Below are 26,104 nucleotides of genomic sequence, written 5' to 3'. Positions count from 1 at the left end.
TGGCCATTATAAATTGCCCCTAGTATAGGTAGGTGGTAGGGAAATATAGGGACAGGTGGGGATGTGGTAGGAATATGGGATTAGTGTAGGATTAGTATAAATGGGTGGTTGATGGTTGGCACAGACTCGGTGGGCCGAAGGGCCTGTTTCAGTGCTGTATCTCGAAACTAAACTAAACTTAAACTTTTACCGTCTGTGTAGAATATCGATTTTCTTTTTTTTTGATGCAACTGGCTCACTGGGCCATTTCAAGTATGGAAGAGTCAGAGATTCACTGAGGTGATACCAGAGAAGAGAGAGACAAAAAGTTATGTTAGTCTGAAATCCTGAAGTAGAGCTTGAACCCACAACTTTAGTCTAAAAAGAAATTCTCGATGTGGGTGCAGTGCTGGCAAGGTACTCATTGTGCATCCCTAGTTGCTGTGAGGTGACGGAACACATTGGCTGGTAGAGTGTTTATGTGACTAAGTGACTTGCTGGGCCATTTCAGAGGGCAGCTGTGTGTCAAACCATTTTGCCGTGGGATTGGAGTTGTAAAATGGCCAGACTGCGGGGTTGTTATGTTTCCTTCCCTAAAGAATATTTATTACCCAATTGGGTTTTTGGTGACAATCTGACAGCTTCGTGGTCATGGTTATGATCTCACAAGACCATATCTGACCACTTGTCTCATCAGCATACCCTGCTCCAATGCCAGCACTTCTATCATCTGTCCACGAGGAAACAGTCACCATACATCTTCACTCTTTCCAGATTTCCCCTGTGTTGATCCCCCAATCAATATGACATCTGACATTGTCACTTCATTTAACTGCTCTCTCACCTCTTTGTTTCCCTTGCTCCCAGCAAAATTCTCAGTCTCCAACATCTGCTGTTCCCGTTGCTGCAGCCTCCGCTGTCAGTCACTGAAGTTAGTGGAGTGTAAAGACAAGTTTGTGCTAAGTAGTGCTTCCCAGGGATCTATCTGGGGTCTCAGCTTTTCACCAAATAGGTTAATGACTTGGCTGAAGGAAGAGAGTTGTTTGTCTTTTTGCACATTACCAAGTTAAGAGGGTACAGTAAGATGTATCGATGGGAGCAGGAAGTTACAGAAGGCCATAGACTTCAGAAATTAAGAAATAGGAGCAGGAGTTGACCATACGGCCCTTCGAGCCTGCTCCGCTGTACAGTATGACCATGGCTGATTTTCTGCCTCAGCTCCTTTCCTGCCCGTTCCCCATATTCTTTGATGTCTGAGACACCAAACATCTGTGTCTTAGTCTTGAATACACTCGATGGAGCATCCACAACCCTCTGGGGTAGAGAATTCCAAAGACTCTCAACCCTCTGAGTCAAGAAATTTCTCTTCACCTCAGTCCTAAAGGATTGACCCCTTATCCTGAGATTCTGCCCTCGTGTTATAGATTCCCCAGCCAGGGGAAGCAACCTCAGGATGTCTGCCTTGTCAAGCCTTTTCAGAATCTTGTATGTTTCAGTGAGATCACTTCTCAAACTTCTAAATTCCAGAGAGTATAAAAAAGCACAGGAACAGGCCATTCAGCTCTACAAGCCTGCACTGATCTTGATGCCTACCTAAACTAAAATCTTCTGCACTTCTGGGGACTGTATCCATCTATTCCCAAAATAGACCCAATTTACTCAGCCATTTGCCTTTCTAATTGCTGTAGCTGCATGCGAACTTTGTGTTCTTGGTGTAAGTTCACCCAAGTCTCTCTGGTCATCAATACTTGCACACCTTTTTAAAAATATTCTGCTTTTCTGTTACTACCAAAGTGAATAACCTCAAACTCCCCCACATTATACTGCATCTGCCACCTACTTATCTTTTCGCTTAACCTGTCTATCACTTTGCAGCATCTTTGTGTCCTCCTCACAGCTTACATTCCCACCTAGCTTGGTATCGTCAGGATATTGTGTGAGCAAAATTGTTGATATGAGGTCATAGAATGAAGGAGCCCATCGTGCCTTCTCTTTGAAAGAGCTATCAAAATGTGTGGGAAAGCACCACCTCCAAAGCACGCACCATCCTGACTTGGAAATATATTGCTGTTCCTTTGTTGCTTGGTCAAAATCCTGGAACTCCCTCCCTAACAGCATTGTGAGTGTACCTTCACCGCATGGACTGCTGTAGTTAAAGAAGGTGGCTCACCACCACCTTAAGCAATTATGGATGGGCAACAAATATTGCTCTTGCCAATGATGCCCTCAGCCTGTGAATAAATTGAAAAAAAATCCAATTTGTCTCATTTCCTTGTAGCCCTGCAAATTTTCCCCATTCAAGTATTTATCCAGTTCCCTTGTGAAAATTATTCCTGCATCTGCTTCCACAACCCTTTCAGGCAGCGAGTTCCAGATCATAAATTAGTGCGAAAATAATTCTTCTCCATCTTCCCCAGTTCCTTTGCCAGTTACCTTGTGTCTGTATTCTCTGATTAACTGCCTTTTTTGCCCTATCTCCGAGATTTATTATTAATGAACAAATGCGTTCAAAGGAAACACTATTTTTTTTATGCCCCATTGCTTTGTCTTACTGGGTTTGCTCAAGTGTCCAGGAGATTAATTTTTAATCCCTGGAGAGTTGGAAACTCAACACACAACAGGGCGGCGCAGTGGTTAGCACCGCAGCCTCACAGCTCCAGCGACCCGGGTTCAATTCTGGGTACAGCCTGTGTGGAGTTTGCAAGTTCTCCCTGTGTCTGCGTGGGTTTCCTCCGGGTGCTCCAGTTTCCTCCCACATGCCAAAGACTTGCTGGTTGATAGGTTAATTGGTAATTATAAATTGCCCCTGGTATAGGTAGGTGGTAGGGAAATATAGGGACAGGTGAGGATGTGGTAGGAATATGGAATTAGTGTAGGATTAGTATAAATGGGTGGTTGATGGTCGGCACAGACTCGGTGGGCCGAAGGGCCTGTTTCAGTGCTGTATCTCTAAAATTAAACTAAAGCTCTTTCTCAATACATGGTTGAGTAAGGATGCCAGTCTTTCCATGTTCTTACCCCCCCCCCCCCCTCCCCACCCCAAAATCCTTCCCTTTTATTCTTTTGTACCAATTTACAACTTGTTTGTTTAATTAGATTTTGGAGGTGATCTTTGGAGGTGTTCCTGGGCATTTGAAAATGCCACTGGTTCTTTAGTGACTGAATAAACCAAATACAGTTTTTACTGACATGGGATTTGTTAATGGAGTTATTGGAACTTTGGGATTACATGACAGAATTCCATCCATTTTAACTTTCAAAATGGAATTGGATATCTGCTTGAAATGCAAGAATTTGCAGGACTATGCATTAAGAGCAGGGACTGGGTCTAATTCGATAGCTCTTTCAAAGAGCTGGCAAAGGCATAATGGGGCAAAAGTTCTCCTGCGCTATACAATTCTCAGACTTATCATGGAGTTGTCATGCTCTGCAACAAACATTTGTAAAATGTGCTTAGTGTGGGATCATTAGAGTCCTTATAAAAGGGGGACCTGACTGGTTTCTGAGAGGACATTGCCAGTCACAGGGAGTTTGTGGTTACTTTAGATTGGGGTGCGCAACCTTTTCGCGTGAGGGGCCACATTAGAATTTTTGTCCTACGTCAGAGACTGGTGAGCAAATTTCGGAAGAATGAAGGCTTTGTAAATTTTTCTTGCTACTATTCAGAACAACGAAAAAAATGTGCATTTTTGTCAACAAGCTTTAAATGGGAAGATTAATTTATTAACTTAGTTTCTCATCAGTATGTTGAACACAGATATGGTAAGATATCTGGCATTGTTTTTGCTTGCACAAGTAGTCAATATCTGCACGCACACTTGATGTAGCGATGCGGAGTATTCGGATTGATGTCCATTTGTCAGGAGTGATCTTGATTTCTCTCTCTCCTCTCTACATCTCCCTCCCTGGGCCGGTGCTGGTTTAAAGGGCTGCCTGACACTGTTTGCTCCCTCAGTGCTGCTTCGCCTCACATCTCTGGCTGTGTGCTGACCCACTTCCTGCTGTTCCCTCAGCCTGTCTCCCTCTCCCCCACAGCAGCCATTCTCATTCATTCGCTCACTCCCTGAGCTGCCCACAAGTTACAGGGGCTGCTGATCCTAGCGCACCTGCACCGCAAACTGCCAATCAACGCTCACCCAAGTCAGGCAGCCCGCTGTCTGTCACAGACAGTGACCTATCACTGGCGTCTGCCTTTCATCAGATGCAGGGCTCGACTACCTCCTTAAACTTTAATAGGAGAGCTGTTTATCAAAGCCAAGCCACGAGCAGCCCGCTGTCAGTTACACAGGATTGGCAGACTGGATCGAAACCTTCAGCAGGCCAGATTCCGGCCCATTGACCTATGTTGGACAACTCTGGGTTAGATTGTGAGGTACCAGGAGCAACATTGGTCTGTTGGCGCCTTGGAATTGGAGAGCAATTACTCAGGCTTTTCCTGTGATGGCATTGCTGGGTGGTGGAATGGCGAGGTTATGCTGTCCACTGGATGGGATGAGCTTGATGGTCTTTATTCACTGATTGTCTTCTGTATGTGTATACTTCGAGTTGACTCTGGGCCCTGTCTGCTGTGTTGCTCAGACAGTTCACGCAGCCTAGGGACAATCCTCATTCTTTAACGCCCGTTGGAGACTTCAATTCTTCCTCTTTGCTGTGATCCATACACAAATCAGACAATGCAGAGTAAGTTTGTTAAATTTAATTCCATGTTTATTACCAACTGTAGAAGATGCACTGGTCTCTCCAAAGCCAGTCCCATACAACTGCGGTGTCTTGTCCGTAGCAATATACAAACTCTTCACCCCACCTGAGACCATGTAACCTCCTGAGAGAGGTGAACCTCATAATTTAAAACCCAGGCCGATTTGGGGAAATAAAAATCAGGGAATTCCTCTCATGCCCTTAGGTGATTGAAACTAGCTCAGGAGATCCCTCTGGCCCCAATACGGCAATGAATTCCAAAGCAATTGCTTTTCTACTTCTACTTTGCTGCTACCATCTGAACAAACTGCCTTGAAGCCTGGTCTCCAGTGATTTCCAGTTCAGTGCTCTACCAGCGCCCACAACCCTAACGTTCGGTGATGACTTGAATCTTGTCCAGAGCTCCCAATTCTGTCTTTGCAGTTTGAACAAAAATGGCCCCCTATTTCTTTTCACCTTTAAATTTGTTGGGAGCTGATGCCGCTCCTTTTGGCTGTGTTGCGCTCATTGGATTGGACCTCGGGTACTGAGCCAGAAATGATTGGGTGAAACCATCAGCTCCCAAACATTGACATTCCAAATGATGGGAAATGTGGACCTATCGGGATGCATCGGCACGATTTGTCTGTGGAAAGTGTCTCAAGGCATGACCTCCCTTTGAAGACATTTTTTAGATGTACTAATTTTGCCTGGCACACCCACATGCTTTTCCCCTCCTTCCCTTGCTTCTGGGTAGTGTTAATTTTTAGCACATTCTATCATTGAATACATTTAAGGCTGGGATAGATAGACTTTTGGCTGTTTGCTGACAATGTAACCACTAGGTGGTGCAGTTCTTGCACATGCACAAATGAAGCCTCATGCTCTGAAACGTCAGACGTTTTTGGCAGCTGCCGGTAATAAAGATGGCGCTGCTCAATTTATCACAAAAACAAATGAAACACAAACGGCCACAGTGGCTGCAATCCCGCTTCTTTTCACCACTGCTTCTCGCGCCCGTCTGCTCAACACTTGCTCCCTGTGTCGCCACATCTCTTTCCCCCTCCCAAACTTGTGGGCCCTTGCTCCCGGCTTTGCCGCTTCCTCCCTTTGCTCTGAGTCTGCTCCCCACTCCTTCCCGCAGTCTCCCTCCCATCCCCACCTATTCTGTCACTCTCTCGTTTCCCCCCTCCCCCACCTTGTGTGTGGTAGAAAGGCGGCGATCGTGGGAGGGAGCAGGAAGGAGAGGCAGAGCAGAGGGGAGGAAGCAGCGAGGCCGCGAGCAAATGGTCCAAAAGTAGGTTGGGGTGGGGGGTGGTGAAGTGGGGAGCAAGTGGCAGAGGGGGGAGAAGTGGCGAGGTGCAACGTGAGAGGCCAGCAGACGTTGCCGTACGTGAATGACATTTTTGCATGAATGAGCAAATTAGCCTTGGCAAGGCGGGTGCTGACATAGGCTGTGCATACGCAACACCATACTGCCAGCAAGGGTCCGTTCTGTGCATGTGCAAAGCTGGGAGCGCTCTGACGTCGGCGCTGGGCTGCGTTGTCAGGAGTCACGTAGATTTTTAGTCTCGCAGGGAATCGAGGGATATGGGGAGCAGGCAGTAAGGTGGAATTCCAGCCCAAAATCAGCCATGATCATATTGAATGGCGGAGCAGGCTCAATTGACCTGATGGTCTACTTGCGCTCCTATTTCTTGTGTTATTGTGTAGAACTCAGTTTGTTCGTAGCCTAAGACACCCCAGAACAAGGAAAAGAAAACAAAGCAAATAGTCCCCACAAAGTTCAGGAGACAACCAGGTGGGTGGAAAATGCTTTCACTTGAAGAATGAAGAGGAGCTGACAATGGAGCTGATCTTTATTCCGGCATTCTGCACACACTGCTGGCAACTGACCAAGTAGTACTGAGGCCGAGGTGGGTGAAGGTGTCTTTATGGGAATAGACGCTTAAATGACCAGGACAGACATGATAACATGAGCATTGCCCCTGAATGACATGTTGCTGCTATACCCTAATGTGATGGGCATTCCATCTCAACAGACAGACCATCAAACAGAAGCTGGCAAGATCCAGATCTGAATGGTTCAGCTTACTGTCTGGATCTGGCACTGGCGCCCGTGAATAACACTCACTTTGATCTCTTTGTCCTGGGAGGCGAGGTCTGTTCCCTTGCAGGGTCTGTTCTTCTCATTCTTAGTACCAGTTGGACAGTATCCAGCCATGTGTGGACGACGTCCGGATGAAAAATAGATTCACTTGAAAAGGTAGAGACGTCTTTACTCTTCAAATAACTTGGTCTTCTCCAGTGGGCTCCTGAGGTCAGGCTGGCAGTATTCAACACCAGGGTGTCTGAGAAACATGGTTTGTGAGGCCGATAATGGGTTAATCAGAACCATCTTCAGCAATATTGTGCAGCATCCTGGAGGTCAGGAAACCCTGAGCAACACAAATTAGATACAAAAGAATGAAAGATTGTCCTGACTGCCTGAGGTCCTCGAGCAGATTGGTGATTGTCTGGTGATGCAAGCAAGTCGATCGATCTGATAAACCTTCCCAAGTCCTGAAGATATTATGGCTATGTCCGTGTGGATTATTCACTCGTCAGGGTGAACTGCAGAGCAGCTGAGTGCTGACTCTTGTGTGGTCCACCCCGGCCAATTGTGGCAGCAGGAATGTCATCCTGTTCAATGGGAAGCAACATGCCATCTTGATATAAGGACCCAGGAGGGAGTCCCACCCTATTTGGAGACATACCGGATAACTATGGATGCTCTCTATTTTGGGCATAACTGGAGGCTGCGGATCAAACTCCCTTGGAAATTGATGGGATGCATCCAGCAACAGTCACTGCTGAAGGCAGCTGTTACGAGCTCATGGATACAATGGCTGATTGAGTTAAACCCTTGTAGCCTGAGCTCCCACCGATCGGGGGTGGTACTGCTGAGGCAGACATATCCTGCCTGATAGTGAGATCCATTGGAACCTGGATAGCCCTCAAGTGTTGTAGGGAGTGACTGAAGGTGGGCGCACTTTGGGGAGTGACACAGATTTATAAATAGCGAGGCCTGTACCACCAAGTGCTCTGGCGCCAACTGGAGACCAATGTCCCAGGTGGGTGTCACCAGAGGGGATGACTGATGCCTCCAGTGAAGGACTCGCCAGTTGCAGCTGATGGTGCTTGGGGAGCTGGCCTGTTTCTGGCACCAGCAGGCATGTGCCACCTCAGCCAGCTGGTGCCAGAGGAGGACTCCTCATTATTCTGGATGATCTCAATACAAGGTGGTACCAGGGTTTCACCCAGTGGTGTGGACTGGCCTTTACCAGCTCTTCCCATCTACACCATCGACGTAACAACGGAGTATCCCCTGCTGAGACTTTCCTGTTCAGTCCCAAGGTGGACCCCCAGCCGTCATCGGTCAGAGCTGAGTGTCTGGACTGGGCCCTATCCAGTACCAGTGTAGTTACCCCGAGTGATGTCGAACTGAGTCTGGAGTTGGAGCAGGGTTGTTGCTTGATGCCAATGTGGGGGCAGAATTACTGGACGTGAAGGCTTAGAGTGAAGGGGTTTGGAAGCTAATAAAATTAACAATACAAATAGATAGCAGGATAAGGCTAAGTGGAACTGTAGAGATGAAAGACCCAGTGAGGTGGGAAAGAAATGTGCCAGAAGAGAGAGTTGGCTTAACCCCATCTCCAGTCATAGACTGCATGTTTAGAGCATAATGAAATAGCAGCTGGAGCAGGCAATTTGGCCCTTCGAGCCTGCTCTGCAATTCAACAAGATCACAGCTGATCTACCTCGACTCCAGCGCTATCCTCCTATCTCTTAATTCCCTGAGTATCCATCGACCTCTGTCTTGAATATACGCAATGACTGAGCATCCACAGCTCTCTGTGGCAGAGAATTCCAAAGTTTACAACCTTTTGAATGAAGAAACATCTCATCAGTCCAAAATGGCCGATCCCTTATTTTGAAACTGTGACCCTGTGTTCTAAATGTTTGCCTAGCCAGGAGAAAAGTTTTCTTAGCATTTACCCTGTCAGGCTCCTTAAAAAATGTTTGCATTATTTCAATTAGATCACCTCTCATTCTTCTAAACTCCAGGGCTAGGCAACTCCATCTCTCCTCATAGGAAAATCCCTTCATCCCAGGAGCCAGTCTAATGAACCTTCATTGTACTCCCTCTGGGGTAAGTTTAGATGGATGTTATTGGCTGTCAAATGAAAAACAAATTAAAAGATGTAGAGTTGGGTCTAAGAAATGGAAGGGACACAGAGGGGTGGCATGAGATGAAGTCCAGTGTCACTACTTCCTCTGTTGTATCTTTGCTGGCATTGATTTCAGTCAGGATGTGCTCTCTTGTGTGTGATCTACTTGTCCTTTGTGCCTAGTTACAACTTTGTTCTGTAGATAGTTTGATGAAACCACCCATCTCTTCTCACTCATCCTGCTGCCAGCTATGTACCTGTCACAGAAAAAGAAATTACACACAAAATTCACTTGTTTGCAACAAAAACAAGTGCAGGCATTTTATAGCTCCCCTCTTGTCGTAAGCCATCTAACATGTAAATGCTTAATGCAGCTTTGAGGTGCAACACTTGGCAACTTGCTTGTTACATTACTACCCACACATTTGGAAGCCACTGGAATATTGAAGTAGGTATCACTGTTTCCAGAGTTGGACAGTTGGAGAGAAGGTTCAGAATAGCTGCCATGCCGTGAGGTAAACCAGGATTACTGGCACAAGGGGGACTTGTCCAACACTATTGAGTGCTTTAGATGGCAGTATTCAAGCCAGCCCACCTGGGAGGAGTTCCTTGGCAAGGATCTAGGGATTAGCAAGGCTAGATGATACAATTGGATCAATAGCTTCTCCCCAACTCCTTCAGTATCATTGCCTGAGATTTTGAAGTGCATTGTTAGGCCCACATTAACCCAAGTGATGGAGTAAAGACTGGTTTCTATCTGTATGCAGAAGCTGTTGTCCAACTGTTTGTTTAAGGAAAGATGTATGTGGAGGGGCAACCCTATCTTTAACAATAGGAATTCTTGCGCAGTTTGCAAAATATATTCGGACTATATTTGAACACTATTCTCCGAGGCTAGATAACCCTGGAGAATTCAGTGTTGTGCTCATTTTCTAAGCCCTTGGTGATTTTTTTTCCCCATGTTTTCTTCCAACTGGAAAATTCTTGGTTAACTAGTGGAGTTGTAATAGATAGGCCTTGGTAGCGATTGCAATAAATTTATATTTTGGGGAGAGTTGTGTGAATTGAGGCAAGTGATGTTGCTGAATGAGAATTGAACTCTGATTTCAGGCATCGCTGTCAACATCAATACTTCTATGTCAGACATGGCACAGTCAGCTGCATTGCAAGCTAATCTTTGCTCTAATCTAATTTAATCTCAGTTTTGAGAGCAACTACTGTTGTGTTTTGCTCTTCAACCATTCCTGCAGCCTTTTGAGAATGTTGTTGCAAAGCTCACAACAATTTATGGACCCATGCCCATTAATAACTGGATTGAAGTCGCCTCAATTTGTTTCACCAAGACCCCCTCCAGATAACTGTAAGGGGAGCTCTTCATTTCACCAGTCTTGTATTGACAGCAAATGTTGTTAATCAGTTCAGAATTTCACTTGCACAGTTTTGCCTCAGGTTGGAGGTGCTGTTTATATATATTTTTTAAAATCCTGGCATACTGTTGAAGATGCTTTTTTTTGTTTTTGTTTTTTGCATTGCGTGTTTGTTTGCCCAGGGGCCCTCCTTTACGCTCATATTAGCATTGTTGCCATCTCATTGGATGAGGCTGCCCTTACTTTGGGAATCATGGTTGCTCTGTGTCATGCCGTCTATTGCACTAATATATTGACCTTTTAAATGGTGGTGGTCGGGAGGGTGGGTGGGGGTGCCAGTGCAGCTTCTGCTTATGTACTATAAAATAGCAACGAATGCACGTAACGCTTTATGTTGCTTATGTACTGTAAACAGAAGTATCAATAGTCATCAGTGGTCATGTAGGACGTTGAATGAAACGGCTTTAGTTTGTTGATAGAAGTGGTTCCGTTGCTGCTAGTTGCACTGATCTTGCAGTGGTGTATGCTGAAGAAATGCATTCAGATTCTTCACTCTACTTGGGTCCAGGCACAACAATTAACTTCAGGCCCACATTGATTTCCCAAGTATTCCTCAAATAATAGGCACTGAGAAATTTAGCTGGTAATAACAGTGCCTATAAATCCAAGCTGTATGGGCACTACAGCCCTGTCTTGGTGGGTAACACTCACGTCTCCAAGTCAGAAGGTTATTGTAAAAGCAAAATACTGCGGATGCTGGAAATCTGAAATAAAAACAAGAAATGCTGGAAATACTCAGCAGGTCTGGCAGCACCTGTGGAAAGAGAAGCAGAGTTAACGTTTCGGGTCAGTGACCCTTCTTCGGAACTAGTAAATATTAGAAATGTCAAAGGTTATAAGCAAGTGAGGCGGGGGTGGGGCAAGAGATAACAAAGGAGAAGGTGTAGATTGGACAAGGCCACATAGCTGACCAAGAGGTCATGGAGCAAAGGCAAACAATATGTTAATGGTGTGTTGAAAGGCAAAACATTAGTACAGATAGGGTGTTAACGGACTGAAGATTGAACAGCAGCAAGTACAAACATGAAAAAAAAACAGTGGGGAAGCAAACTGAACAAACTAAGATGAAATGAAATAAACATACAAAAAAAAAATTGTAAAAAATTTAAAAAAAAAGAAAAAATAACTGAAAATAAAAGTAAAATGGTGGGCCCGTCAAATTTAACTAATTTCAGAGCATGAAGGGCCCCCCATTTTACTTTTATTTTCAGTTATTTTTTCTTTTTTACAATTTTTTTTTGTATGTTTATTTCATTTCATCATAGTTTGTTCAGTTTGCTTACCCACTTTTTTTCATGTTTGTACTTGCTGTTCAATCTTCAGTCCGTTAACACCCTATCTGTCCAAATGCTTTGCCTTTCAGCGCACCATTAACATATTGTTTGCCCTTGCTCCATGATCTTTTGGTCAGCTATGTGGCCTTGTCCAATCTACACCTTCTCCTTTGTTATCTCTTGCCCCACCCCCGCCTCACTTATAACCTTTGACATTTCTAGTGTTTGTCAGTTCGAAGAAGGGTCACTGACCTGAAACATTAACTCTGCTTCTCTTTCCACAGATGCTGCCAGACCTGCTGAGTATTTCCAGCATTTCTTGTTTTTATTTCAGAAGGTTATTGGTTCAGTCACACTTCAGAGACTTAAGCACGTAAGCCAGGCTTACACTCGAGTCCCACGCTTTATCCGTCTCCTGGAAGAAATGTCCGCGATCGTCCAGTTTGACTTGCCAAATACTGGAATCCCGAATAATGAGAAGATAGAATTTGACACATCTCCATAAACCAGTGGCCCTGGCTTTAAGTGATTGCAATCACTGATCGGTAAATCTGGATTTCAATATGTCTGATTCTAACCAGATCATAATTTGGGTGCTAAACCTGGGATGGAGCTTGCTATCTATTTTGGAAATTTCAACTTTTCAAGTGCAGTTTCACACATTGCATGGTAATTTGCCTAATTCAGGTTTTACTTGGCACATAATGGGGATCGGAATGTTCTGTTAAATTGAAAGGTTTGTTGTGACTCTTGAAAAGTGAATATCTACCCACATAAAGCCTATCTATGAAAAGAAAAGGAAGAGGTTATTTATTTCGACTGTACACCTGTCATCACATCTCTGGCAATGGGCTTTCACCTTTTCCTATTTCCAATGGTGATGGTTTGTTATGTCTAACCAGTTTCGGCTTCTGTTTTTGATTTTCACCATTTTTAGCTTGCCCCACCCATGTGTGTCCTTGTTTAATAATTGAAAGTCTGCAAAGTATCAAATGTGGAATTTTGAGTCCTGAAAACCCCTCTGGCCCCTCCGGTCCTCGGCTGTTTGCTCTGTCGTAGTCACTATGGTGCTGAAGGAGGTCATTTGGCCCATCAAGTTGGTGCCAGCTGTTGAGCAATCAAGTCAGTCCCATTCCCCAGTAGCCCTGCAAGTCTATTTCCCTCAAGTACTTATCCAGTTTCCTTTTGAAATCATTGATTGTCGCTACGCTTGTAGGCAGCAAGTTCCAGGTCATCACGATTCACCGTGTTTAAAAAAAGGTTCTTCCTCACCAACCCCGCCCCCATCCCTGTATCTCTTGTCCAAAACCTTCAATCTGCTTCCCTTAGTCCTTGCACCATCAGCTAATGGGAGCAGCTTTTCTTTGTCCACCTTAATTAAAATTAAAAAGACAGAAGCGCAAGGGAGAGCCAACTGTGTAACAGCCCCGACAAACAAATTTCTCTGCAGCACCTGTGGAAGAGCCTGTCACTCTGGAATTGGCCTTTATAGCCACTCCAGGCGCTGCTTCACAAACCACTGACCACCTCCAGGCGCTTATCCATTGTCTCTCGAGATAAGGAGGCCAAAGAAGAAGAAATCTTATACACCTCTATCAGATCTCCCCTCAAACTCCTTTTCTCTAAGAAGAATAACCCCAGCTTCTCCAACCTAACCTTGTAGCTAAAATCCTTCATCCTGCACACTCTTTAGAACTGTGCTGTTCACTCTGTTGTCTCACTATCCCTTCTGCCGAAATGCATCATCTCTCGCTTCTCTCTGTTTAAACTCCAGTGCTGAAACTTGCACATTTTGTCTTGGTGATGCTGAGCTGCACTGAAACGGGTAAATTCATGAGTCTATTTTGCAATTCTGCTTCTGCTCATGGGCTAGACTACTGATTTATCATTGAATAAGTGAAATTCCATTAGGATTATGAAGTTTTTAACCATTACTTTGGAAAACAATCTCTGCTATTCTTTCCATTTCTCCATTAACTTTGCCCATGGTCCATTGCTGGTGACACTAGATTTTTGTTCCTTAAATCTAAGGGAATCTAACCTTTTTGTTTTACTGAAAGTTATGTTGTAATTTTCATTGGAAACTAGCTTCTGTTTACAGTGTGCTTTGTATTCCGAGTGACGTGCTGCTTGTACCTGTCAATTTTTTAATGCTAAAAAATGCACAACTATGATCTGTTTAATTTTTGTTGATTAACTTGACTTTCTTGATGTTTAGGATGATGAAAATCATTAATCGGCTACACAGATCAATGATGCTGGTTGAATACTTCACAAGCCATTCATGGGTGTGGAACACTGATAACATAAACATGCTTATGAGTCAGATGAGCCCAGATGACAAGAAAGTAGGTCTTATTTCATGTGTGCTGCAACTATTTGTGTTTTCTGCCCTGCTGTCATTGTATACGCTATATATAAATTGGATTCATTAGTTTGGACGTCCGTTTATTGCAGGTGATTTGGAATAGGTTTCTAGTTTTTTTTCCTGGACTATTTTGGTGCTCAAGATCTGAGATGTTGGTCATAATCCATTTCAGATACCCAGCCCTGCTTTCTACACTTGCCCCCCTCCAGTTGCAACCTCAAACAATCAAACCCTTGTGCCATTTCCCACCCCGTGGACTTGGAGTATAAATACACTGGTGAATCGGTGGGGGTGTGGCAGTTTTGCACTGTGTGCATGCTGTGAGGAAATGCTTTGAAACTGGTGTCAAAACTGGCTAAGTGGCAGCACTCATGCCTTTGAGTCAGCAGGTATTGGGTTCAAATCCCACTCCAGAAATTTAGGCACATAATGTAAGCTGGCACTTCAGTGCAGTACTGCACTGTCCTTCGGACAAGATGTTAAACCAAGGCCACGCCTCCCTTAGATGGATGTAAACGATCTCATGATGCTCTTTCAAAGAAGAGAAGGGGAGGTCTTCCCAATGACCTAGCCAATACTTATACTTCAGAAAACATCAATCACTAAAACAGAAATTCCTTTATCTCATTTGTGTGACCTTGCTATGCATAAATTGGCTGCTCTGTTTCTCTACAAGAGTGACTACACTTCAAAACTACTTTACTGGCTGTGTAGCACTGGACCTGTGATAGTGACAGGCTTTATATAAATGCAAGTCTGTTGTTTCGGGAAGAACCCTGACAGCAAGAACAGTGAGTTTCATCTGCTAAGTAGAATAGCAATGAAACCAGCCTTGAGCCAAGAGCTTTACAATAAACTTTATAATTGTTTTTGAAGGAATCCCATTTTCAACTTAAAAAAAAAAAAATTTGTTTGTGATGGTTGAAATAAGCAACATTAAAATACTGCTTTCAGCATGTCTAATGAAGTGCTTTTAATAAAAGTCAAGGGCTTTATTAAAAATTATTTTATTGGGATATGTTTGGGTTTCAAATTGTCAGATGGGTCGCAAAGTTTTCCACTGGTTTTTAATATCTCCCTTTGATTTAATACACTTTTGTAATATCAAGGCCAGAAGTATAAGTTGTACTGGTCCTGAAGAAGCATAGGAAGGTAATCTTCCCCTGAAGAAATCTGAACATTATGTTCTGAAAGGGAAATTTTCAAGTAGTTTTTGGCTCCATTATCAGGGTTGGTTGGTGGTGGGAGGACAGCAGCATGGTAGCACAGGGACCACATTGCAGCCAACACTCTGCCAGTTGGCAGGATGCATCCTTCAGAGTGTACCACAAAAAGAGTCTGCTTTGTTGCGGTCAGCAACTATTAAAAGTACAAATTTGCCTTGCGCCCAGGGTTTTAACTGTTCTGCACATCACAGATTGGAAACTGATCTGTGTCTATTGCAGGGCAGTTTCTAAGTTGGTCAGATTGACTTTAAAGCTAAACACATGGGCTATTTTGTTCTCAGAATGGCTCAGCACAGATGGAAGCCATTCGACCTGTTGTACCAGCTTTTTGAAAGAGCTACCTAATTAGTTCTACTCACCTGCTTTCAGCATAGCCCTGTAAATTTTTCTCCTTCAAATACTTATTCAAGTCCTTGAGGGAGTGAGAACTGAGACACACCAGTCTGTATACGTTTGTGACATTGTCTTCCCTAATGGTGTTAAGATGCACTCCGGTTGTCAGTATGATCATTGCCGGCATGACCTAGTTTTGGTAGGGCATATTGATGCTGATGTAGGAGTACTGTCTTGTTTGCTAACTTTACAAAAGTTGTATTTCACTTGGAGATGAAAGTCTCCCATCAGGCAGGCCAGTAGTCAGGAGTATTCTGACTCTCAGCCATGGCCATTTTTTTAGTTTTAAGATCTTGGCTATTAAGTGGATCACACTGCGGTCTTAAATACACAGTTTGCTGATAGTCAGTTAGGAAACTTTGCTTTTCCTGGTCTCGAGTGGGTTGAGTCGAACATTATATGTTCTCTCCCCAAAGAAATAGTTTCACCCTCTTTTCCCTTTCTGGCCTGTTTTTGCCATTCATCATTTTCTCGCCAGCCTGCTTTTAGACACAGCAGTGTTGACAGCGCATGTATGGGTGTGCCTTGAGGTGACCAATTATTTGTTCTCCTTGGCAAATCAATAATGCTTGAGATGTAATTCATTGATTCACTAATGTTACTCCTGTGCAAAGCCAAAATAAATCTGGTTGCTTCTGTTTACATGGGAAGTGGCATTATGAAACTGAAGATGTCTCATTACTATACCCCCGAGAATTACCCTGTTATTTGTGTAGTCCAGCATTTTAAAAAGCATAGCTTTACAATAGCTTTAGGGTGGCACAGTGGTTAGCACTGCAACCTCACAGCTCCAGCGACCTGGGTTCGATTCTGGGTACTGCCTGTGCCGAGTTTGCAAGTTCTCCCTGTGACCGTGTGGGTTTCCGCCGGGTGCTCCGCTTTCCTCCCACAGCCAAAGACTTGCAGGTTGATAGGTAAATTGGCCATTGTAAATTGACCCTAGTATAGGTCTGTGGTAGGGGAATTGTGGGGATGTGGGATTAATGTAGGATTAGTATAAATGGGTGGTTGATGGTCGGCACAGACTCGGTGGGCCGAAGGGCTTGTTTCAGTGCTGTATCTCTAAATAAATAAAATAAATGCTTCTGTGCCACTGACCAGAATAGAAAGCTGCTTGTGTCTAGTTAAATGATTCATTACAATGTCAATAGCCGACATGTCTTCAGCACACCTGGTTGCTAAGCACTATGATATAACCCAGTAAACGAGACCAAGGCTGCATAAGAAATGTTGCTATCACCAAGAGCTGCAGGTTCATGTTGCAAACAGTTGAAGAGCTCTGCACACAGACATGTTTGCAACTTTCTACTGTTCCCCTCCTCCTCGGTTGCATGTCTGTTTTGTGATTTGAACCTTCATTTGGCCAACCTCTGGAGCTTTACGATCGGTGTAAGCAGCTGTTGGAAAGATTATATCTGTGCTCCTTCAGGTCTAGCCTCTTGTGCATTCCCCACTTCCTTTGCCCTGCTGTGCCTTCAGCTTCCTGGGCCCTAAACTCTGGAATTCCCTCCCTAAATCTCTCCACTTCTCTCTTTGCTTTAAGGTGCTTTAAAACCTACTTTAACCAAGCTCCTGTTTAAATGTCTCCTTATGTGGCTCGGTGCCCAGTTTTGAATGAATGATTACCTCGTGTGACGTGCCTTGGGGCATTAAAGGCTCTACATAAATGCAAAGTGTTATCTCCTGTGATGAGGTGACATGTAAATTGTTGCTTGTGAAAGAATTCTTCAAAACAACTAGCAGTGTGCTTGAGTAGTTCCCCTAAACTCTGGGTTCAAATTACATAAAGTTACCTGGTGGACTGTGTGTGGTGGGTTGGCGGGGGTCGAGGGTGTGTGTGGGGTTGGTGAGGGAAGCATCAGTGATGAGAACTTCAAAGCCAGTTGACGATTGGGGCAGTTCACACAAAGCTGTGCCAGTCTCTTGCTTGTGTAATGTTTGTGCAGGTTCAATCCAGGTTTTGTGTGTAATCTCAGCCTTGACTTCCCCAAAATAGCTTTTAAAAAGACTTGTCTTTACATCGTGCTTTTCATGAACTCAGGATGTCCCAAGCGCTTTACAGTCAATGAAGTACTTTTTGCAATAGTAACAGAAAATGCCAGAAGCACTCGACAGGTTGGGCAGCATCTATCTGGAGCAAAAAATGTAGGATTAATCTTTTAGGTGAATTATTTTTTTTCCAGTTCTGATGAAAAGATCAACAGAAAGCAGGAAACAATTGGCCAGTTAACTTAACATTTGTCATTGAGAAAATTTTAGAATCCATTATTAAGAAAGTAGTAGCAGGACATCTACAAAATCATAATGCAATCAGGCAGAGTCAACGTGGTTTTATGAAAGGGAAATCATGTTTGACAAAGTTATTAGAGTTCTTTGAGGATGTTACAAGCAGGGTGGTTAAAGGGGAACCTGTAGATGTAGTGTATATGGATTTCCAAAAGGTATTTGGTAAGGTGCCACCTAAACGTACGACACAAGGTAAGAGCTCGAGCTCATGGAATTGAGGGTAATATATTAGCATGGATTGATGATGGTTTCCTGCTAGCCAGAGTTAGGATAAATGGGGCATTTTCAGGTTGGCAAACTGTAATTAGTGGAGCGCTGCAGGAATCCATGCTGGGGCCTCAACTATTTGCAATCGAGATTAATCATTTGGATGAAGGGATCGAGTGTATTGTAGCCAAATTTGCAGACAATACAAAGATAGTAGGAAAGCAAGTTGTGAGGAGGACACAAAGTGCCTGCAACGAGATATAGATAGGTTAAGTGCATGGGCAAAAATTTGGCAGATGGAGTATAATGTGGGAAAATGTAAGTTTGTCCACTTTGGCAGGAAGAATAGAAAAGTCGAATATTATTTACACGGAGAGAGACTGCAGAATGTTGCATTGCAGAGAGATCGAGGTGTCCTTTACATGAATTACAAAAAGTTAGCATGCAGGTACAGCAAGTAATTAGGAAGGCAAATTGAATGATGGCATTTATTGCTTGATGAGATCGGACCTAGTGTATTGCATACAGTTTTAGTCTCCTTACTTTGAGGAGGGATATACTTATATTGGAAGCAGTTCAGAGAAGGTTCACTCGGCTGATTTCTGGGATGAAGGGGTTGTCTTATGAGGAAAGGTTGAACAGGTTGGATCTATGCTCATTGGAGTTCAGAAGAATGAGAGATGATATTGAAACACACAAGATTCTGAGGGGGATTGACAGGGAGGTGCTGAGAGGAGGTTTCCCCTTGTGGGGGTATCTAGAAGTAGGGAGCAGAATAAGGGGACTCCCATTTGAACCGGAAATGAGGAATTTCTTCTCCAAGGATCGTTAATCTTTGGAATTCTCTAACTCTGAGAGCAGTGGAGGCTGAGTCATTGAATATATTCAAGGCTGAGTTAGGCAGATTTTTGATGTGCAAGGGAGACAAGGGTTATGGGGGGCAGGCAGGAAGGTGAACTTCGGGCATGTTGGAGTAGGCTCGAGGTGCTGAATGCCCTACTTCTATTTCTTATGTTCTCTTTCCACAGATGCTACCAGACCTGCTGAGTGTTTCCAGCATTTTCTGTTTTCATTTCAGATTTCCAGCATTCACAGTATTTTAAGTTACTTTTGAAATGTAGTCACCATTGTAATTAAATTTAATGGTTTATAATGCAAATTTGAAAAAAAAGTTTCACGTCGTAACCTTAACACATGAACAGTGATATCTCTGCTATGTGAACATACTGAAGACATAAGAGTCTACAACACAGAAACAGGCTGTTCAGCCCAGCTTGTCTGTGCTGTTAATGCTCCACATGAGCCTTTTCATTGTGGGAACTTTCAGCATTCAGTCTTGTGTGTGAAATTATGCTTTGTTGAAAATAGATGTTGTGTAGTAATGCAATGTTGCAAACTTAACATTCTGTGTTGTGGCTGTAGCTTGCCACCTAATTATTACTCATCATTTTCAGTATATGAAATATAACCAACTTCTCACTTGGATACTAATCATTCAGTCATGCAGCACAGCAGGAGGCCATTCGGCCCATCCTGCTTGTACCTTCTCTTTGAAAGAGCTATCCAATTATTCCCACTCCCCCTCCTCTTCTAAAAGCCCTGCAATTTTCTCTCAAATATTTATCCAATTCCCTTTGACAGTTACTATTTGAATCTGTTCCCATCACTCTTAGAGGCAGTGCATTCAGATCACAACAACTGCCGCAGTTTTTTTACATCAAAAAAATCATCTCCATCTCCCTTCTGGTTCTTTTGCCAATTATATTAAATCTGTGTCCCCTGGTTACCAACCCAAATGCCAGTGGACACTTTCAGAAGTGTAATTAATTTTTTTGGTGAATTCTAGTTTCTGTAGAATTTCTGCTTCGATTGAAGCACTTATGTGCTGTGCTATGAAGATTTCCAGGCCGGTTATTTTTATCTGCGAAGATCTTCTGACTCAGTAATTTATAAAATTGCCCAAATTGGTTGAATTGCTGTCATGTATCTCCAGTCTGTTTACAGGATGTTTTAATAAGAATTGTATATATTTTTTTGCTTGTAAGGTATTCAATTTTGATGTGAGACAACTTCACTGGGCAGAGTACATGGAGAACTATTGTATGGGAACCAAGAAATATGTGCTAAATGAAGAGCTGTCTGGACTGCCTGCCGCCAGGAAACATCTGATCAAGTATGTTGGCTTGCTGACGTAATGTGTGCGATTAAAATTGTAGCTCCTGCATTTTGAGGACAGAAGAGTGATGGATGGGTGGGGAAAGGACCTAATTCAGGTACTTGTTAAAAAGAAATGAGCCTGAACTTTGTTCTGACAAATGTGTGGCCCTGACCTGAGGTGGTCATCCTTTGATTGGCAGATCACTTTACAAAGGTGCACTCAAGCATATGTGGCCACAGTTTAATAGTGCAGGACTGATCTGGCTTACTAGCTTAATTATGCAAATCTTACATGAGCTGTAAAATACATTAGGACAGCTTATATAAGATGTGTATGATAAATTCACCATATCCAGCCTAGCATGGGATCAAACTAGGAGAAAACATCCTGAAATACTGCTTCTCAACCCCAAAGTGCCCCTTCTGGTTTCTCTTTCTCGATCCCTGTTTCCTCCCACCACCTCACCCAATGCACAGAACTAACTACTCTCAACTTCTCTCTATGCCCACTTCCCATCCACCTCAAAAAATGCTATGCTTGGCTTCTTTTGCTTGTGTGCTCTCACCTATCTCCTCCCAAAGTACTGTTACCAGCTTTTGCGCACTCCATCTTTCAGGCTTTCATCATTTTTTTGTCTTCAACTTCCCTCTCTTTATATGCTCATTTGACTGGCATTATTTACTGTGGACAAAATTTCCTGGCTATTGTACAATACCTCCAATCACACTAGGTAGGAGTTTGGGGATTCACTTCGGGAAGGGGTCTGGTCCATACAGACAGTGTGCTCCCCAAGTCTTCACATCAAGCAAGGACTGCTGGCATGTGAGCCTATCCCCTCTGGCTAAGAGATCCAGGAAAAATGCCAATGAAAGATCTTCCATATACTGGAATGAATAAAACTGTTTAATGTAGGTAGTGTAAGAGTTTGGTATTCGAACATAAGAACTAGGAACAGGAGTAGACCATAAGGCCCCTTGAGCCTGCTCTGTCATTCAATAAGATTACTGCTGATCATCTACCTCAACTTCATTTTCCGACCCTATCTCCATATCCCTTGATTCCCATAGATTCCAAAAAAAAAATTGATCGCACTCTTGAATATGATCAACAATTGAGCACCTGCAGAGCTCTAGGGTGGAGAACTCCAAAGATTCACAATCCCGAACAAAGAAATTTCTCCTCATCTCAGTCCGAAGTGGTCAACCCCTTATCCTGAGTCTATGCTGCCTACTTCTAGACTAGGGGAAAACAGACTCACAGCATCCACCCTGTCAAGCCCTCTAAGAATTTTATGCTTTTCAATGAGATCACCTCTCAGTCTTCTAAACTCCAGCGAATTTAAATCCTTTCTACTCAGTTATTCAACCAGATTTCAGTTTTAATTCATTCTTGGGATTCAGGCGTCTCTGGCAAAGACAGCATTTATTGCACATCCTTCGAGAAGGTGGTGGAGGGCCCTTTTTAAACTGCTGCAGTTCGTGTGGTTTTCTGGATGGTATTTCATTATTATCCAAGGTCAGGAGCTCAGTTTTGCTTTACTGGATTATTCTAATCCTATAGTGAGTTAATGACCACCTGCCTTTTGTAGGAACTCAAAATTGACCAACTTCCCAAGTGAAAGATTAGACTGAGTTCAAATTGAAATTTAAATGGTGTCACCATATTTTAAAATCTTGGGATTAAATCCTTTTCAGAGTCTCCTGAAAGATAGTCTTGTTCATGGAGAAATTTGGTTTAAGTTTAGTTTAGTGGTTCTATTATAATTTTTTTCTTAAAGTTTAACTTTTTTGGCTTTACTGAAATACTTTGTAAAGATGTATAAGCCAGGTTATGTTATACTAGCATAGCTATGTTCATGCTGAAATTGAGGTATTAAGTGATCTAAACATAGTTATAACTAAAGTGATTAGATGCAGTTCTGTAATGGCTGTAGTAATCTGGTAACCTGTGGCTGGGCACCTGAAGGGACCATAAAAGCTGGCATCTGTCATTTAAGGAATAAAATGACTGGTTCAATAGGCACCTGTCACTTAATCTGGCTCACGTGCTGCAATCCTCTTCGTGACCTCCCTCCAAAGTGGCCGAGCAAACCACTCAGTTGAAACACTCAATTGCATCAAGTTACGAGTCTAACCCCTCTGACGGCAGTGAGGGATAGCCAATAAATATGGCTTCGCAAATGTTGCCCAAAGAACTAATCATTTTAACAAAAGCACTCTGTGCATTTTTTCTCGGATCGTCAGAGTTGATGCATCATATCACAAATGATATTTCTTTCCGGTTCACACTCGTGAAATTTTGAGATAAATGTTGGTGTTGCTTAGGATTAATTCTGAGTTGCATTTAAATATATATGTGTGTGTATAGCAAGCCTGAGAAACACTTTCTTTAAATTGTAGGTTGAGAAATATTCGTTATACATTCAATACTATCCTGGTTGTCCTGATCTGGAGAGTTTTTATCGCAAGATCGCAGATGGCACGGAACATCTGGTACTTTGTAGTCAGTCTGTGCTACAAGTTCTTGTCCTACTTCAGGGCATCTAGTACCATGAGATACTGAAGGAACCACAAGCACTCAGTCACCTATGCATTAATGGATAGCTGTACTGGACATTGATAAACCATGTGTTAATGTTTGTACTAAAAACTGTATCTTGTTATATTTTGTCACATATGTAATTCGTTGAAGCTACTTTATGATAATTTGGGTCAGCTATCTAGCACCATTAAAAATACAGAAATGCACTGAACTACAGTGGAAAAAATGAGTTTCAGGGTATAAAATAAGCTTTAACATTGAAGGTAGAATGATGTGGGGGGAAAACAAGTTTATTTTTTTTCCATTGAATAACTGTATTCAAATTTCTGTAGGTCATCTCTGCTTCTTCATGGGAAGTTGATGAAACATGTCCTGTTGCAAGTAGAGTTTGTCTGTAAATGCTAATTTACTCAGTGCATGTTCAATATGTCTTTATCAATATACCCTTTGGTTAACAGGATAGGGTATTCAGCTTAAACTTCAGTGGTGCAACAGGAAAAAAAACATACCCACTGAAAGAAACCTAATGAGCATTCACATTGTGGCTAGAATTTGCCTTCATATATTTATCCATTTGTCTGACTGGCTGAACTCCCCCCACCCCCCCCAGTAAGAATAGCACTATTTGCTGTAGCTGAACCAAGAGCGATGCAACAATGCTATAATTGGTAAATAAAGCATGCTCCAGACTTGAAACTCTTATCAGCATGGGGTTTGGTTGGGGTGTGGAGCGGCAGTGGGGGTGGGTGGGATGTGCAGTTAATTTGAAGATACCAGAGGTAACTTTAGTTCATACTTTCTGCAGCAGAGCCCTGTGCAACAGTCCAGTACCATCCCGAAAAACTAGAGAAGAGTGTTTCAACTCTAGGAGCTTTAAATGAATGTCTGAGTGCAAAAAGCAAAACTAGTTGGGAGAGGGTGGGGAGGTGGAGGGAGGGTGATGACTTCCGGGCAGTTGATTCACTCACCCATTTTACACGATGGCCAAGACCAGTTTCACCCCCGCTCTCGCCCCCCAACCCGGCCTTTCTCTAAATGCTTTCTAACTTAGAGACTTCGGTTTATGCGGAAGACTGAAGCTATTTATATTGCTTGTAGGTATTCCTGAAAGATAAGTGGTGTTGACGAATTAACGTGCTCTGCTCTCTGCAGACATGGATAAATAGTTGGATTTTGATAAAGTTTAGGAAAATGAATTAACTGTTTTTTGCCTTGACCTGGTGAGCGGGAAAAGCCCACTTATTTGAGGTATCAGATTGTGCCTAACTTCCCTATACTTTATTGGGGGTTATGCTGAAGATTTTTTAAAAAGACAGGTGCGAGAATGTCAATCGGCCTCTACGATTTGCTGCCTTTTTCCATTTGATTGTTCCGATTGGGATGCTGGCATTGTTGCTTTTGGTGTAAAATTTGAAATGAGTAAAGTGTGTTTTTGGAATTATGTTACGGGTTGCCTCTTTAAAACTTAAGCTGCAAATATCCTGTTTAGTTTTTGTGACCTCGTGACCAATGTGTTCTTAACATCGCACTAATAACTGTAAGTCATTTAATTAGTTATACTGGTGGGTACTGTTTAGCCTCTGCCCGACTGAACTAAAATATGGATACATCTCAATTCTTTCTTCGATTATAAACATTGCTTACTATTGGTGTGAAAAGCTATAGATCACAGCTGTTAACTTGAGATATTGGTCATTTGATGTTACCAATAGTTGGCACTGGTGACTGGTTGAGTGAAATATAGCTTCAAAGTGCTTGTCTTTGTATTTAAAAAATCAAGATGAATGGTTTCAAAGCAACAGCATAGAGAGGGCAAGAAGTTAAAGACCCAACAAGACACACAGCCACCAGCCTTTAATTCACAGAAGTGTGTTCTTACATTTACTCAATCTCATCATTCTTTTTTTAAAGAGACACTCCTCATTTCACAATGTAGATACACTTATTGATGCAAGTCCCCATAACTCGTCACGAAATGACTCTTCCTTTGCTTTTGAAGCATGAGATGAATGCAATCAGTAGTTTGGCAGCTGAACTACAATGATGTACTGCAGCGAAAATGTCCATAGGTTACTCCGCGTCCTCTGCCTTGAATAAGGAAGGAATGGCTGGACACCAAACTTGTGTAAAAAAAAAAAAACCTTTGTGAAATGCTCCAGTCTTCAGAACATTGTTTGCCTTCTGCAGCAAAAGCTGGTCCTGTTTTCCCCTTCCACCACCTCCTGCATCTCTAAACAGTGGCAGCACCCAACTCAAGAAAGACCTGATTAAATTTATTATGCGGACGGATCTTCCCTTTTGAGTGTTAGTGACTGCAATTCAAGCCTCACTTTATATGGCTGCAAGAAAGACAAAAGAAAACGGGGGCATTTTGCAAACAGTGAGAGCCCCTTTTTGCTCTAGTTAACTGGGATTTGGTGACCCTTTTCTAGTATCTTTTTTTCCTCTTAAAAGCCGTTATTTGCAGGGGAACCTTATTGAGGACTGTTTTGCCTGGACTAGTCTGTGTAGCGCTTAGAAGAAATTGCAGCATGGTATGGGGAGGGGAGCTGGTGTGCAAAAACGGCACTGGCTTTTGCTGTGCTTTTTAAAATAAAAAATCTTGTAAAAATAGTACTTCAATGTGCATTGTGTGGCTGGCTGCCTTAAACAATAATGACACTTTTTTTTTAGTGAATGTTTCTACAGAGGACAATATTTGTAATCAAAATAGTTATTTATTGGTTATCGGCTGGTGTACCAGTAAGGTTAAATCTGTATTAGAATTAATTTTAAGAAAATGATTTTCTGTACACTCCGAGTAAAACTTTTTTCATCCTGAAAGCAATGTTAATGCTACACTGCAATGGCAGCATTCATGTTTTTACACTGTTTGTATGAAAAATGGACAAGCGTCCGTGTCAGTTTGCAGTACAACTACAGTGATTTGTGAATGGAAAATTAAATGGGTGCCTTTGAGAACCAAAAGCAACTGGAGTGTTTATTTAAATAGTTAGTTTCATATTGCTTCATTTCTCCCCACTACCAACCTGCCCCCTTTCCCCCAGCAAGTGTTTTCAAAAAGAATAAGTGCTACTAAGATTATGGCTTCTTGCCCATTGTATACTACATGGTGCCTTTTTGTTGGAGTAGAATTTCATCTTCATCTGAAATAGACTAATGTTGATTATAAATTGAGTGCTCAACAGGTAGTTTTTAAACTGGCGATTTCAATAGATTGGCTAGGTAGTCTAATTAATCAAGCTCCTCGTGCGCTATTGCTTTACTAATAGTTCATTAAGATAATGGTTCTGGATCAACTAGGCCTAACTACAATTTGCTGTGGACTTCTGAGCACAAGTGAAGAATCTAATGTGC

General features: G+C 42.7%; 1 protein-coding gene across 5 annotated transcripts in view; it reads left to right on the top strand.

The window, feature by feature from the left end:
* Window positions 1-25,714, top strand: part of far1 (fatty acyl CoA reductase 1) — a 120,061-nt gene extending 94,347 nt beyond the window's left edge. For all 5 annotated transcript variants that reach the window (XM_068046659.1, XM_068046658.1, XM_068046656.1 and 2 more), the window contains exons 10-12: window positions 13,787-13,916; window positions 20,094-20,221; window positions 22,606-25,714. In XM_068046659.1, coding sequence (XP_067902760.1) covers window positions 13,787-13,916; window positions 20,094-20,221; window positions 22,606-22,768 — 421 coding nt within the window. In that variant the 3' untranslated portion in view covers window positions 22,769-25,714. The remainder of the gene's footprint in view (window positions 1-13,786; window positions 13,917-20,093; window positions 20,222-22,605) is intronic.
* The last annotated feature ends 390 nt before the right edge of the window (window positions 25,715-26,104 follow it).

This window comes from Heterodontus francisci, chromosome 14 (genome assembly GCF_036365525.1).
Source record: "Heterodontus francisci isolate sHetFra1 chromosome 14, sHetFra1.hap1, whole genome shotgun sequence".
NCBI classification, from domain to species: Eukaryota; Metazoa; Chordata; class Chondrichthyes; order Heterodontiformes; family Heterodontidae; genus Heterodontus; species Heterodontus francisci.
Note: the sequence above shows the minus strand (reverse complement) of the source record. Positions and strands in the feature narration are given on the sequence as shown.